The sequence below is a fragment of the Lactuca saligna genome, chromosome 2 (genome assembly GCF_052625555.1).
Source record: "Lactuca saligna cultivar CGN05327 chromosome 2, ASM5262555v1, whole genome shotgun sequence".
Taxonomy (NCBI): domain Eukaryota; kingdom Viridiplantae; phylum Streptophyta; class Magnoliopsida; order Asterales; family Asteraceae; genus Lactuca; species Lactuca saligna.
Genome location: NC_136418.1, coordinates 107,821,482 through 107,837,322, shown reverse-complemented (window position 1 = coordinate 107,837,322; position 15,841 = coordinate 107,821,482). Strand labels below are relative to the sequence as shown.

Genomic DNA, 15,841 nt, shown 5'->3' with positions numbered 1-15,841 from the left:
GCTCCTCCCCCTACCGCTGCTACAGCCACTGTAGCCGCCGCGGCAGCCGTCACCGCGAGAGCCGCATAACGATCATCAAAATACTCAACCATGGCGGTCTTGATCGACCCAAACAAATCCGACAACTCAGCCCGGAACAATGCAGCCACCTCATCATGCAGGATCTCGCGAATCCTCGCATCCAACTCGCACGAGCTCATCTGACCAATAATCTCGGGCGGTACTGACCCGTCCACAACTCCTCCTGCTGTACCCAATCTTGTCCCGGATCCTGTGCTTTCAGTAGTACGGGCCCATACTACCTTCCACACCTACCCATATTTGTATGAAGTACTACCACAACACCCTAGAGAAACATGCATAACAACGCTCAACCCTCACCACTAGAGGAACACTGAGAATCTCCCATAAGGAACCCTAGGCTACAGGCATCACAATCAGGCAACATTAACATGAATTCCTAAAGATCCCTAGCCTAACTCTAGCATGCTGTTCTATCAAAGCTCAATAAAACAAATGTCATGAATGGTAATTTGGGGTTACTTACTGGCTCCGGCTGATCGTACCTCTGCGTCCTCCTTTACTTAATTAAAAAAAAAACCCATTTTATTTCCTCTTTTTTAAAACCCTCCTCGATTTGAGACTGGAGTCACACGAGTGTTCCTCCAATTCGCTCAAACCAAGGCTATGATACCAACTTGTAACGACCAAAATTTCGAAACAATTAAAACTTTTCAAAACAATCCATTTTAATAACGTTGTTAAAAAAAGGTTTTCAATATATTATTTAACAGAGTATTTTCCCAGGTCCATTTCATAAAACACCAATGCGAGGAATGGTACGATCATGCCTTTGCCTTGCCACAGACTCTTGAGAACCTGAAAACATAAAAACCACAACTGTAAGCCCGAAAGCTTAGTGAGATATCCCTAAAATACCAACCACATATACGCCCTTCCAGGCCACAACCTTCCGGTCCAAAACATATCGCCTTCCGGCCCATAGCGTAATGCCTTCCGGCCCATAACACATTGCCTTCTGGCCCATAACATATCGCCTTCCGGCCCGCAACATAAAAGCATACATATCATGACAGAACATAGAACAACAATGCATACCGGGTTACACTCCAGACCAGACAACCATGCACATAACATGTAATCGTATAACAGTTCACAGTTAGCAAATCGATCAACAGATCACATAACATATCATTACCCTAACCAAGATACCAGCCTAGCCGATCACTAGCATAACATCACCCTACGACTCAGCCAACATAATAATTATGCACATACGCCTTTCCAGGCCATGACCTTCCGATCCACATTGCATTGCCTTCCGGCCCACAACATGTAATGCCTTCTGGCCCATAACGTAACGCCTTCCGGCCCATGTCCCGCAATATCATACAATAGACAATTACCTGGATTTCCATCCGATAAAAGGGTCGGCCTTGGTGTCTTAAACCCTATAGATATAGTGAGGATAACTTACCTCGAAACTGCCGACTGAACAGATAACCCAAGCTGCTCCGATCCCTGATACGATCTCCACCACTGGACAACCACCAATGCACTGAACTCAAACCATAATCAACAATTACCAAAATACCCCTGGAACCACTGGTCATCCCTTGGTCAAAGACTAGGTCAAAGTCAACCCCTGACTGACCCTAATCGCCGAGTCAACCCTATGACTCGCAGAGTTCCCAACTCAAAACTTCACTCAATCCGCGACCTAACTCGCCGAGTCACCCCGAGACTCGCCGAGTCCAACAACTCTGAGTCCACTCGCACATAACTCACCGAGTCATCCCTTGACTCGCCGATTCTTCGACTCAACCAGAAAATATTGGGACTCTTCGACAAGACTCGCCGAGTCCAAGAACAGACTCGCCGAGTCTAAGGTTATCTTCAACCTACTCGCCGAGTTGTTCATCCAACTCGTCGAGTTCCAGCTCATCTTCAAGCAACTCGTCGAGTCCACCCATGTGACTCGCCGAGTACCACCGGTCTGCATCCAAACAGAAGCGTTCCAGACCATGCATTTGATAAAAAACATAGATCTAGCCTCCTACAACTCATCCATCACGTAAAGTGGCAATCTTTACGTGAATCCAAAGAGATCTATGCATTTTGCACATTAGGGCTAAGGTTTGGGACAAGATAGCTTCATCCAACACTCAACACAGGGACTTTCCTGCATTCCAACTCTCCACCAATCCAGATCTGAGGTAGCAACCTCAGACCTAACCTCTAGATTCGAATATCACCCAAGATAAGCTTCCCCTCAAACCCCAAAATGAAGAGACAAGAGATCAACAGCCTAAGAACGAGATATTATCTCAAAGGTATGCCCCAATCTGCAAGCAAAGCCCCTTGCTCCACACCTTCAATTTTCCAAACTTTCTTCAACAATTACTTCTTCAAGCTCCAATCCACTCAACAATGGTGCTTCTCCATGATTTTAGGGTTTCTGGGACTCAAGGGGGTGATAAAGAGGCTGGGGAGGAAACATAATGCTCTCTATATAGGGCTCAACCCCGAGAATTAGGGTTTTCTCCACTCAGCGCCTACTCGCCGAGTCCATCTCATTGACTCGCCGAGTCGGCTATTCACGCGACCAAGTCGCGACTCTACTCGCCGAGTCCATCTATGGACTCGCCGAGTCACTCTTTCCCATATTACACTTTTAGCCCTTCAACTCAACTCTTGCTATTTCGGGATGTTACATTTAATTTGTATTGTGGTTGTAGTAGGTTATTTTTATGTACTTGGTTTTTATTTGTTTATTTAGATGTATTTGGTTATAATCAGCTTATTTATATGTAATGTTTTGTATTTGTTTTTTATTAGGTTATTTACGAAAGAAGTTTAGTTGTTTTCTACTTTATTCCATGGAACAGAGACTACAAACATTACAAATACATGGAAACATAAAACACAAACATTATAAATACATGGAAACAGAAAACACAAACATTAGAATGACATGGTAACATAAAACATTGCAAATAATAAGATAAAGCAATAGCAAACATTACACATAAAACATTACATATAAAACAATCGTCTACAAGAGATACTGGTTATTATTAATCAAATTTTAGAATACAGGTGCTACTTTTTTGAAGAATAAATGATTACTTAAACACGAAAAATGACTGCGGAATAACAAATAGCTCTACAGACTGACAAACATTTGTACAGAGTAACAAAAAGCTCTGCGAAATGACAAACAACTCTGAGGACTGACAAACAGCTCTGTGGACTGAAAAATAGCTCTTACGGACTAACAAACAGCTCTGTGGAATGAAAAACAGTTATGTGGATAGGTAAACAGTTCTATAGAGTTAGATCATTTTTGAATTATAATATGAGTGCATCTGCAAATTTCCAAATTTTCTCGTGTGATGATGTTGATCGTTACTATGTTGATCAGATCAGCCATTTTGTTACATCCTCTTCGAACAGCCCATATATGTCCGATGAAACTTTGCAATAATCACAATGAGCTGAAAAGAGGCTCTCACTATAAGTCATCTGTCATTGAGGCAGAGTGAAAAGAGGCTGAAGAACGAATACAAGTATTCAGACAAAATAAACATAAATCCAAGACTAAAGAAGATCTATCAAAACAAGCTCCAAGGTATTAACTTTATACCTTCAATAGATGAACAAAGATATGTAGATACTGGATCCAAATGTTTTAATGCACCACCACTTCTTGAATGATCTTCCATCACTACTAATGTTGACTTACACCTGGCGTACAATCTTTGTACGCCCAGCGTAAAGGGCTAAAATTCAATAACATAAAATGTTAAGGGTTAAAATGGTACTTGGAGACGGGTGTGACACTTCTCCCCTACTAAAATCAAAACTCATCCTCTAACTCTGCCTCTACGAACATATTAGGGTAGTGCGTAAGCATCTCAACCTTAGGCTCCAAAGTCCACTTAGAGCCTTTTCGATGTTGCCACTGAACTTTCACCATGTTCACTACTTTGTTCCACAAGGTCATCAACTTCCTATATAGAATCGCCCTCAGCCTCTCGATGTAAATCAAGTGACCATCGACCTGAATGTCCTCCAAAGGAACCAGAACATTATCATCAACTATATACTTCCTCAACTGGGAAACATGGAAGGTGTCGTGAATCTGACACAATTCCAAAGGAAGTTTTAACCGGTATGCCACCTTTCCCAATTGGGCTATCACTGTAAAAGGGCCAATAAACATGCAACCCATTTTGCCCCATTTCTTGAATCGTATAACACGTTTCCAAAGTGACACCTTTTGGAGAATCAAATATCCAACCCTAAACTCCATCTCAGAGCGTTATCGGTCCGTATAACTCTTCTGGCAGCTCTAGGCCATCAACCACGTCTAAGCCGTTAGAAACCTCTCTGCCCGACCTATCCTCAACAGATAAGAGTCAAACACTTGCTCCCATACAGAAGCTCAAAAGGAGGCATGCCAGTACAGACATGATAGCATCAAAACCCTTTGTAGTCTTCGACAATTTTTAAAAGAAATTCATCGTGACTTACTACCACTTTCATAGTGGGACCTCCAAATGCTGCAACTTTCCATGAGGATGCTGATGTTAGGCCTTGTTCTTCCAGTAGGTCAAGAACCGCTCCACCAACCATGCCACATCCCTCTTATAGAAGGCCACTAATAGTCATGTTGAAGGTCATGATGCATCTTGGTATCCCATGGATGATTGGAAAATCTCGAGTTGTGAGCTTCATCTATCATTACTTGTCAAGCCCCACCAACATACGATACTAAAAGCCATCCATGAAGAGTCAATAAACCCCTGTTATCGATATCAAAGGCTAAAACCAGGAAGACCACCCGCCCACTGTTCTAGTTCTCCTCCTTGATGGCCTCTTACTTTGTATCTCTGATCATCTCCAAGACTGGACTCATCACAATCATCCTCAAATAAAGATCAAGAATCGGGGAGCTGACTGTCCTCCACCTCAAGGTGTCGGCCACAACATTGGCCATGTCGGGTTGATACAATTATTCCAATCATAATCTTTTACTACATAAGATATCGTAATCTCTTATTATCCATGTAGATTGTACACCAAACACCATAAAGATAATGGTGTAAATCTTGAGGGAGAAAACCAGCTCCACCAACTCAAGATCATGGGTAGGGTACTTCGCCTCATGAGGCTTCAGCTTCCTTGACGCATATGCAATCACATGCCCCCTCTGCATCAACACAACACCCAACACATACACACACACACACACACACACACATATATATATATATATATATATATATATATATATAAGATATATCCTATCTCTCTCAGATTTGTAAAAAAGGAAATCAAGGTGGATGGAAGTATAATGTAACGTTCCCTGACATGAAAAAGACATACTGAAGCAAGAATAGATGAGACAAATGAATTATCAACCAAGAGTTTCCGCATATCTGCCTGCGCTAAACTATCTTTTTCACCTTCTAGAATGGAAAATTGTAAAACCCCTTAGCAAAATTGTAAAAATATCAATCTTAATATTCATAGTGAGTTACAAAATGTCAAATCTTAATCATTAGTAGCTGCCTCCAACATATCAATATCTTTTGTTGTCATAGTAGAGCAGCAACATATCAATATCTTTTGTTGTCATAGTAGGAGCATCTTTTGTTGTCATAGTACAATAGGACTATCCATTGACATGACAAGAGCCTGTTGCATCAATGCACTCGCATCATCTTGCCACCATGCCTTTATTAAATAGTATTGTAAAAATTATTATTACACCATCAGTAATACTCTCCACGACAACCGTCGTGGATAGATTCACGATCAGCCACGAAAACCCATGAACCCACTTAGGAGTGCATACAATGAATGGAAAAGAAGAACGAAGAGGGGGGGGGGGAGAGAGAGAGAGAGAGAGAGAGAGAGAGAGAGAGAGAGAGAGAGAGAGAGAGAGAAAGAGAAAGAAAGAAAGAGAAAGAGAGAGAGAGAGAGAGAGAGAGAGAGAGAAGATACTCACCTGAGAGTGAAGAAGAAACGGATTGGTCGTTCGCCTTGTACTCGCCACCACAAATCACCACTACCACGAGCGAACACGAACCTGCAGGATAGTGTGCATGGTCGTGGTCCGTGGCTGAGCATGTTTGTTGCAGGTATACAGGACGACCTTAAGGGGTAAAGTTCAAAGTTTTATAAAACACAAGAACTAACCATCAAATCATCTTTTTTTATTCTCTTATTTTTCTATCTAGTAATTTGTTTAGATACTTTGTATGTGAAGTTGAGCGAGTCAAGGTAAATAATAATAATAATAATAATAATAATAATAATAATAATAATAATAATAATAATAATAAATAATATATTCCAATTAATAATTAAGCCATACACTACAAGAAAAAGACCCTTTTACGATGCGCAAACAACGACACTCGGAGATTTATGTTACGCAAAAGAGAGTGACGTTAAAAAAGTGCCATCTCTTCAAAAAATTTAAGGATTTAGGTCACGCATTATTGCGTTCCCTTGAATTAGTGTCTGAAGAAGAAAAATTAAAAACACGGAGGGTGCTTTATCTTAAACGTGCGTCGTCTGTGGTTGTCGCTTTATAATTTTAATGAAACGTGCGTTTTAATAGCTAAGGGGGGAAATGGAATCCATAAAAATCAAAACCAGGGGGGAAATGGAATCCATAAAAATCAAAACCAGGGGGAAATGGAATCCATAAAAATCAAAACCCCCGCCTGTTCGATCCTTTCTCAGCCATCAACCCTAATCTTTGAATTAGCAAGAAAAAAGCCTTAGGGATCGACTTCATCTTCACCCACCTCCAACGCCTCCAACCCTAGTCCTTCATCCAACACAACTCGGGATTTCTCTGGATGAAAACCTCCAACTACATCCTCCACATGAAAAAAAAACCTAATTAGCGGCCACGTTTTGACATCAGGTATCCTTTGGATGAAAGCCTTCTGTTGAAACCAGGGTCCCTTTGAGATCTTCTATTAGGGACAATTGCTTATATTTAGTTCATACATCCCCTCTAACCAAACCACTAGCATCGCAAAACAACCCTAATCTTCTATTCGTTCGTCTTGGCGGCTAGAGAGGGAATTGTTCAAGGTTTTTGTGTGGGTCTGCCGGATTTATGAGTCACCGTCGAGGGAAGAGGGGGAAGAGGACTTCGAGACAAAATTTTCTCCAACCTAAGCTATCGATTCCTATTATTTTCTTCTCATTCTTTTCTGTTTTCCCCGCCAAGCACCATCTACCGCCATGGTCGGCAGCGTAGGCTATTAGCGTGTTTCTATGTCGCCACCCTCCACAATTAGACAGTTGGAGGGTGAACGAATTTCTCCATCAGTTCGATTCTTGCATAGAAGTTGCAATCCAAAAACAAAAGGAACAGCTGTCTGTCGAGGTTAGTTACATTTATAAAAAGATTTTGTTTTTTACATTAAAAAAGGATTAAAATCTTTTTCTTTCCTACTTCATCTCACTTTCTCAGAAATGCAGCTCAGCAAAATGATGCTTCTGAAGTATTGGGAGTGACATTTGACTGTTTACACCAATCGTTCAAATCATCTGGTTTTGGTTGTGGTGGAGAGAACCTAGAGTGGAGGGCTTCAGCAACAATATCTCCTTGCCATGTCACAGTATTTTATTCCTTTATATTACAAATAACTATAATCTTTTTAATGGTACAATTTATTCAGTTTTCTTAGTATAATTATAATTTATTGATGGCTTGTTATTGTCTTGAACATTATTTTATTCCTTTATATTGCAAATAACTATAATCCTTTTAATGCTTCGACGATATTTGGCTGAATATGTCCATGGATTTTCATCAGGGGCCTTAAGCATCGGTTTCTGGAAAGGTTTGTTAATAATTTCTGCACATTTTCTTAATAATCTCTAAGGATGGAGGATGAGGTTGCCTAAAAATCAGCTTCTCAGTCCATATTTCTTCATTTGCCTGATTTGAACAATGTTTTTTTGTTCAGCAATCCAGGACATCCTTTTGCTATTGGTCTTACTCTGGCAAAGCTTGCTGCTTTTACAGTAGATGAAAAGGGGAATGAAACATTTGACACCAGTGGTGCACTAGATAAATTACGAAAGGTCAGTCCCATTTTCCATCTTTTGTATCCTGCTTTTCCATTTAAATATTTAGTCATTGACACCTCTTTAGGTCTTAGAAACAGGAAATGGATTCTTAACAAAGTTCAGTTCTTTATGTCCTAGTCATGATATATGTCTTCTACTTTTTTATCATTTACCAAAAAATATTAAGTTTATGTCTTTTTGATATCTCACATGTTTTTTTTTCAGTCATTGCAACTTGAAAGGCTTGCTATGTATCACGATTCCAGTCAACCTCCTTGGATGGTGGATAAGAAATGGGAAGATCTCAGTCCTAAGGATTGGGTTGAGGTATGATCCTTGTTCCTTGCATATTTAAACAGTTGTAATGGAAGTAGTAAGTACCCTTAGATGTGCAAGATTTCTAAGCTTCAATTTTCACAAATGATAGATATTTGAAGATGGAATAAATGAACCTGCCAAGGGTCATGCAGTTTCTGCATGGGCTCGAGATCGCCACTACTTAGTTTCACTATAGGATATCTTGGAGCCAAATTTAGCACTTCTGTCATCTTCGTAGGTGATATATTAAGTTATATGCTGGTATACTCCAACAAACGATGGATTCTGATGACCCAGAAGCTAGAAGTATTGAGAGAGATCTTGATCCAAAAGTTATTCTTCTATGGAGGTTTGTGTTCTGGTTACACAAGCACGTGTTACTGTTTTTTTTTTTTTGGTTTAATAATTACTTGTATCTTTTGTAATATATGATTGTGACCTTTTAGAGATTTTGCGTTCATCTTTCAGGTTCTTTGCACATGCAAAAGTTGAATATGTAAAATCAATGGAAGAAGCCAAGTAGAGGATGAAAAAAAGGATAGCTGGTTTTCATTTGGATGGTCTATGACCGACTTGTCTCCTTTTCTTCTGGTTTATGTAGCCATTTTTATATTTTTTTCACGATCATTTATTATTATTATTATTATTATTATTATTATTATTATTATTATTATTATTATTATTATTATTATATTTTTTGAAGTGATTTTTTAGAGTTTTAGAAATGCAAAAACTGAAAAACTTAGTTGTGTTTGATAAGAGTTGCCTAGGTTCGATTTGGTTTATGATATCTAATGGAATCAGTGAATGATTTGATGTGTTTTTTCTTTTTTTTTCCTGAAGAAACAAAATGATCAAAGCATTAATGGGTGCAGTAGGTTCTGCATTGATTTAATAATAGAAGAAGTGAGGGTAGTAGTAATTTAAAGTTTTCATCTCAAGGGGAGACATTGACTACAAGATCTCCCAGGTATGGTTAAGCTATCTTTCTGAATTCCTTAAGACTTTTTATTTGTATTCATAGCATGAGTGCATGACCAATGGAGTTCAACATTCGGTATTGGAAACAAACAGTTCTTTCTTTGCTTGATCTAATTAAGGAGTCATGTAATGATAAAACATATGATATCATTGCCATTGAGAAACTTATCCAATCTAGTATGTTTCCATTGATATATAACATATTCTCCTTTAATTTATGCCTTTTTCTGTATTAGTTTTTTTTTAAGTTGAAGTTCATGTTTTACTTTTTGCTTACAGAAGACATTTCGGTTGATGAATTAACCAATCAGATCTCATGCCTTTCCATTTTTGCTTAAAAAGCTTCACAACTTAATGTAGCTAAGAACATTTCTTTTAAGGTTCCAACTTCAACAACATAGCTGGAGGCAGAGAATAATGTGGATGTGGACAGAGTAAGATCATCTTCTATTTCTATAGAAAAGCCTCTAAAACTTTGGTATACTCTGTTCCCTATTCAGATTACCAAAACTGCATATATTCCAGTTTTGCCCTTCCCTATCATTACCATATTTTTTGCCCTGTGAACTTTACTTTCCTGTCCCAGTTTCTTATTTTGGTGTTAAGTCTTTATTACTGTTGCTGAAGTCGAACAACCTACTATGTTATTCTACCTATAATTGTTTTGGATATATTTGCTCGAGGATGCAACGTAAATTTTCAATTTCTTTTTCTATTTATCATTTTATATTTTAATATATATATTTATTTAATTGAAAATTACTAATGTATTGATATTGGTTTGGTGTAGTTTTGGTACTATACTTAAGTCGAGGCCGATTAGAGTTGCTCATTGTTCAACATCTATTCAGGTAAGTAGGTTTATGTATTATATCTAATATGAAGAAATTTACGTTCTGTTTGAATGTAATTTAATTAATTTAAAAATGTTTGCGGTTTTCGCCAACCTCTGAACACATATTGCTTGCTTATGGTCGACATCACAGTTCCCCTCTTAAAAGCATTGTTATTATGGGGAGACCTCATTATCCATTTACACAGTTTTAGAGGTTACTATTTTTTTTCTAATTTTCTATCCACATTTGTCGATTGATGGTTGTTTATTATTTGAACATATGGTTTTGGGTTTCAGGTATATAGAGTTTCAGATATGGAACTTGTCAGTGCGCTTCCGAGTGCAGAAGATGAGGTCAATGTAGCTTGCTTTCATCCTCTTGCTGGAGGTGGTCTTGTTTATGGAACCAAGGTCTGTACTTTATCTAATAAAAAAAACTTTAGTCTATATTTTTATTTTTATTATTTATTTTTGGTTGTAAGAAGGCAAAATTTCCTTCAGCATAATGGTGGTCATGCGCCCAGACCTGATCACTTTTTTGAAGCAAGAGCAGTTGAGGTACAACAACTCTTGTATTTGTAATACATTTGCTAAAACTGGGTAGATTTGCTAAAGGTGTTTTTCTATTCTATTCTTTTTCATGAATAAACTTAATAAGTCCATGCATATGTTAAATAGGTCCAATAATAAAACCATTTTTCATAGTTGATTAATACTTGTGCATAAGTCGGTAGCACATGTCAAAACCTTTATTCTTTTAGCAATTAGTGTTAGTTTAATGTGCACACAATAATAGATGTGATTATGACTTATGCGCTTGTATTCATTGATATTTATTTTATGCAGCTTCAAGACGAAGTCATACTTTCAAATTCAAAGAGATTGCAGATCACTTAAACCAATGTGAACAATTTACCCTCAACATTTTCCTTGATAGTAAATCCTCCCCTGAATACTTAATCCATACCATAGGTGTAGTATGTAAACTATTTATTAACAAATAAATAAATCAATATGAAAACCTCTCAAATATAAGTAAATTATTGGTTGATAGTTTTTTTTTCTTGTTTCCAGGGAGTGGGTCAGCTGGAATGAGGCAAAGGGAGTGGGTTGACCTTTTGTTTTTTTGTTAAATGTTAATCGTTACTGAAAGCAAAAAAAATCAAAATTTAATTTTGATTTATTTGATGTCTCGTGTCTTGCAGGTTCATGGTGGTCGGCAGTCCATGTAAGTTTCTTGATTTGTAACATCTTGTATTCAAGAAATAGCAATGTACTTTCCATAAAAATTATAAATTATATTCTTTGAAAAATTTGTAGATTGGTAGGTTTAAGAGCAGAATGTCCTAATAAGAATTAATTTTAAAAGTAGAATGAAAATGACAAGTGATTTTGTGTTGTGTTTATAGGGTTGATGAAAGCGAATAGCTTTGGAGTTAGAAGAGGAAAAGAAAGCTCAAGCCGAAAGAGATAAGATGTTGCAAATGCAAGTGTTGCGTTCTTCATTTCAATTGTTAGTATGAAACACAGAGTAGATGGGCCAATGTACAACTTCTTATCCATATAACATCTGTTTGGAGCATTAGTCTTAAAGAATTATGAAAGGCAAGATGCAACTTTACTTAGTTGGAATTTGATGTAGAGAGTAGATTACATGCAAATTTAGATATTGTAAAAAATAGAATTGTATGATATTAAATTTTATGCAATGGATTGTATTTTTTGTATATGATATTTTATTTCTATTATGAGACATTAAATGCAAATTTAATTTAAAAATTAATAAATATATAAATATTTTTTTTAGAACATTTAAAATTATGATACGCAAAAATGTGTGTCATCTTCATTTATGACATGGCCTTTCTTGACAGGGGCTTCCTTGATATGCATTGTGTGTCATAAACACGCGCGTCGTAAGGTTACGACACGCAAATGCGTGTCGTCTTCCTTTATGACAGGGCCTTCCTTGATACGCATTGCGTGTCATAACCGCGTGTCGTAAATACGCGTCGTAAATGCGCGTCATAAATGCGCATCGTCTCTCTTTATGACAGGGCCTTCCTTGACACGCATTTGCGCGTCGTCTGAGCGTTTTACGACGCGCAATGAGCGTCGTAAAAGGCCTTTTTTCTAGTAGTGATACTTGTTACATTGTGTTCAACTCAAAATAATAGTCCCATCACTACAAAAATATGTCATTTAGTGGCACACAAAAAGTGACACTAAAACCTCCAAAAAAATGCCGCTAAATGCTTCTAAGAGAATATGCAGCACATATAATAAGTGCCAATAGAAACGCTCCCACTAAAACTCTTTAGTGACATTTTTAACTCTTGCTGCTGCAGTTTCTTAAGCTTTTATGGACAATTTTTTTATTCGTCACAATAGAAGAAAAGTTTTTAGTTGCACATATTTTGTGCCATTGCATGCTCGTTTGATTCAACATTTCATGCCACTTTTAATTGCACATTTTAAGCTTTTAGTGGTACCTAATTACTTTCCATAATACAAAAACTATTTTGTGGCACCTTTTACACCCATAAATACTCTAAGAGATTCTATAACTTAGGTTACTTGTATCTATATAATCTTATCTATAATATAAAATATAGAATAATTAAATTGTATCACATAAAAAATAATAAAATTTCCCTTGTTTTTTATCAATATTTTAAAACTTTTTGAGTCTATTATGTCTAAATGTGGAACCAACTTGTAACATCCTGACTTCCAGGTATGAGATTTATTCATTTAAGCATGTTTTCCATGGGAACTTGGTGTGTTGAAATCTTTAACACGACGAGTGGAAGGTCTTTTCGGCATCGTATTTTTGTGGACGAACATGACGTGTTGGTGAGGGGAAATTCGACGTGCTGGCAGCTGGATGAGAAACCCTAAGTTTTAGGGTTTTGCATCCTATTTAATCCCCTTAAATCCCTATGGTTGAATTTTTTTTATTAGCCTCCAAACCCCCATAACGACCCTTGTGAATCCTAATCATCCTTCCCTCTCATTTGTGAGCTAGTGTAGTATTTTTGGAGAAAAAGAAGAAGATAGTTGGAAGAAGGAAGTAAGGATCTAGCAAGCAAATCCCTCATCTTCAATTTGGCACTCTTTTGGACCATTGTAAGTGTCCAAGATCCGATTTTTATTCCTTTATATAGCTAGATCTTGTGTTTTGTCCCTTTTTCTCCTTATTATTGGATGTTGAAATGGATGGATCTCATAAAGTTTGCAACTTTACGAATGTCTAGGTCAAGGTGATCTTGTAGTGGCTTGGATCTGGTCTTTAGCTGAGTTTTGATTCCATGCATGGAGTTTAGGTGATATTTTACCCTTTTTGACCCATTTTGGGTTCAATACATGCATGTCTATAAAGAACCAACTTTATGTTGATTTTGATGCTAGAATCTCTTCTGGAAAGGTTGGGTTTCAAACCTCAAGCATTTTGTGCTTATCGGTTAAGCCCTTGAATCTTCAAGCCTAGTGGATAGGTTTTTGAACACTTGGAGTAGCCCCAAAGGATAAAGTTAGAAACTTTATCCTTTTTGATAGCATTTTACTTTAGATCTGAGCCTTGGAGTCCCTGGAATCATAGGAACAACTAAATGTATTAAGCTCGAGCAAACACAATGTGTTTTCAAGACAACTCAGCGAGTTGGCTGGGGTTTTCCTGACCATCTGATTGATATAGAAACACGACGAGTTTATTAGTGCACCTGGAATGTTGGTTCAACATGGACTGTTGACCATGAACGTTGACTTTAACTTTGACCATGGTTGACCAAGCTTGACTTTTAAGGGTATTTTGGGTATTTGGGTTTTGATGGAATTGGCCACATGGTGGTTGTAGGCTTTTGAGTTGGGAGCTGAGATTCAGAGTCAGACCTTATTAGTTTTACAATGCTTGAGAGGTGAGTTTTCCTAACTGTATCTTCGGGTCAAAGGCACCCAAGCCAATCCTTTGGATTGAATCCTGGTTTATTGTTTGATACTATGTGTAGCAATATGTTAATGCTAGAGATCTGTTAAATTTAAATGATTTTCTATGCATACTAGCTAGTGTTGATATCATATACGTTGATGTGTGTTTGGGGTGGGATGAGACGGTCCTTCTTTATGTTGAAGGCAAAGAGACCCAGGGCTGCCCAGATAGACTGAAGGCCTATAAGGCAATCTAGTCAAGCCAAAGGTCCAGAGGACGGTCCAAACAGGCTGAAGGCCCGATGTGGCAGTCCAGACATGCTGAAGGTTCTATATGCATGTTATTATTGTGATGTTTATGTGTTCTGATGGTATTTTTTGTGGGAATTCACAAAGCTTTGGGCTTAGAGTTTTAGATTATCTTTCAGGTATTTCAGAGGATCATGGGAAGGCGAAGGCATGATCGTGCACCTCCTCATGCTTTGTTTCACGTTTTTTGGGATTTCTCTAATGTTTAACTTATTTTGAAAACAAATTGTAAACAATGATGGTTTTTGGGTTTATTTAAAAGTTAAATTTTTTTGAGAATTTTATGGATGTTACACAAGTACAGTTAAACATAAAGTAACAAATAAAAGTAAAAAAAAAATTGAAACTTAATTATAGATAAACTTCATCCCCAAGCTCCATGCTATGTTGAACAAATCGCGTTATCACATACTCTAGAATCAATACTAGCAATTTCCTGTCCAAAAACAAACAAAGACGATTCAAAATGCAGTTGAATAAGAAAATTTGTAAAATAAATAATAAAACCATGTAGATAAGAACAAATAAGAGACAAAAACAATAGAAAGATAAGATGAAAAAATAAAACTTCATTAAGTATACTAGAGAAAGATAAAACAAATGTCGAGGATTGGGAATGGAATCTGCTTAAACATGGAAAATATGGAACAAGTTTAAAGCATGTTGGCAACACACAAGATGAAATTATGATGCTATCAAAATCCACCCTCATTATGTTGTAATTTTATTTCATATTCTTTATAATCTTAAATCAAAATTTTTTTTTGTTATCCTTTAATTTTGCAACTATTACCATGGTTGTAATTGGATGTGACTTAGCCTTTTTGGATTAAAGAACAAAAAAAGGCCCGATGTTATGGTGCATAAATAAGAAAAAAAAATGGAAAAATATCTTTTTGGGGTTATGTCAAACCTATTAAATATGCTCAAACTAATAATAATAGCACAAAGATATTAGTATGTGGTTTTACTATTTTAAGCCCTTGTGTAATAAAGATTTAAAAGGGTATTTTTGTTTTTTTTTGAATTTGATGTTCCAAGACTTACCATACTAAATTACTAATTAATCTAGTCCTACTTGTGTAAATATTGATTTTGGATGCATCTTGATTAAGATTAGGTTATGTGGATGAAGGACAACATAAGTGGTTTAATTTGGTACAGATAGAGGAATAAAACGAAATTTGGTATTTTTTTGGTTCCTGTCAACTACGACATGATCTCTCATGTCTATATGAAGTATCGAGCCTATGGCTATATAGCAAGTGCAAAGTATAAGTCAGCTTAATGATGATCATGTTTGGTGTAATAAAAGTTTAAGGAATTATACAAGAATTTGATATT

The 15,841-nt window shown here is 37.0% G+C and overlaps 2 protein-coding genes across 5 annotated transcripts; one reads left to right on the top strand and one right to left on the bottom strand.

Moving 5' to 3' along the window:
• Positions 1-3,880: 3,880 nt before the first annotated feature.
• Positions 3,881-4,336, bottom strand: LOC145029964 (uncharacterized). Its single transcript, XM_078978409.1, has one exon. It carries the CDS (start codon positions 4,334-4,336, stop codon positions 3,881-3,883), a length of 456 nt encoding a protein of 151 aa, XP_078834535.1.
• Positions 4,337-6,673: 2,337 nt separating this feature from the next.
• On the top strand, positions 6,674-11,988 carry LOC145031329 (uncharacterized). 4 transcript variants are annotated; one of them, XR_013676917.1, is made up of 15 exons: positions 6,674-7,438; positions 7,526-7,718; positions 7,872-7,898; positions 8,025-8,142; positions 8,353-8,454; positions 8,555-8,794; positions 8,914-9,415; positions 9,706-9,860; positions 10,217-10,277; positions 10,413-10,475; positions 10,559-10,672; positions 10,747-10,819; positions 11,108-11,233; positions 11,336-11,489; positions 11,671-11,988. XR_013676917.1 is itself a non-coding variant. In XM_078979865.1 (7 exons), exons 2-6 carry the CDS (start codon positions 7,666-7,668, stop codon positions 8,639-8,641), a joined length of 342 nt encoding a protein of 113 aa, XP_078835991.1. In that variant the 5' UTR covers positions 6,678-7,438; positions 7,534-7,665; the 3' UTR covers positions 8,642-8,794; positions 8,914-9,036. The 4 variants fall into 4 exon arrangements, 2 of the variants coding, with proteins under 2 accessions (XP_078835991.1, XP_078835990.1); XR_013676916.1 differs by having other exon boundaries at positions 7,526-7,898; XM_078979865.1 differs by lacking the exons at positions 9,706-9,860; positions 10,217-10,277; positions 10,413-10,475; ... (3 more) ...; positions 11,336-11,489; positions 11,671-11,988 and having other exon boundaries at positions 6,678-7,438; positions 7,534-7,673; positions 8,914-9,036.
• Positions 11,989-15,841: the final 3,853 nt, after the last annotated feature.

Excerpts from the sequence above, each read along its gene's own strand:
- LOC145029964 (XM_078978409.1), bottom strand. The coding sequence starts at position 4,336 with ATGGAGTTTAGGGTTGGATATTTGATTCTCCAAAAGGTGTCACTTTGG.
- LOC145031329 (XM_078979865.1), top strand. Across the intron at positions 7,899-8,024 it reads AAGCATCGGTTTCTGGAAAG|CAATCCAGGACATCCTTTTG; the intron begins GTTTGTTAATAA and ends TTTTTTGTTCAG. Across the intron at positions 8,143-8,352 it reads CACTAGATAAATTACGAAAG|TCATTGCAACTTGAAAGGCT; the intron begins GTCAGTCCCATT and ends TTTTTTTTTCAG.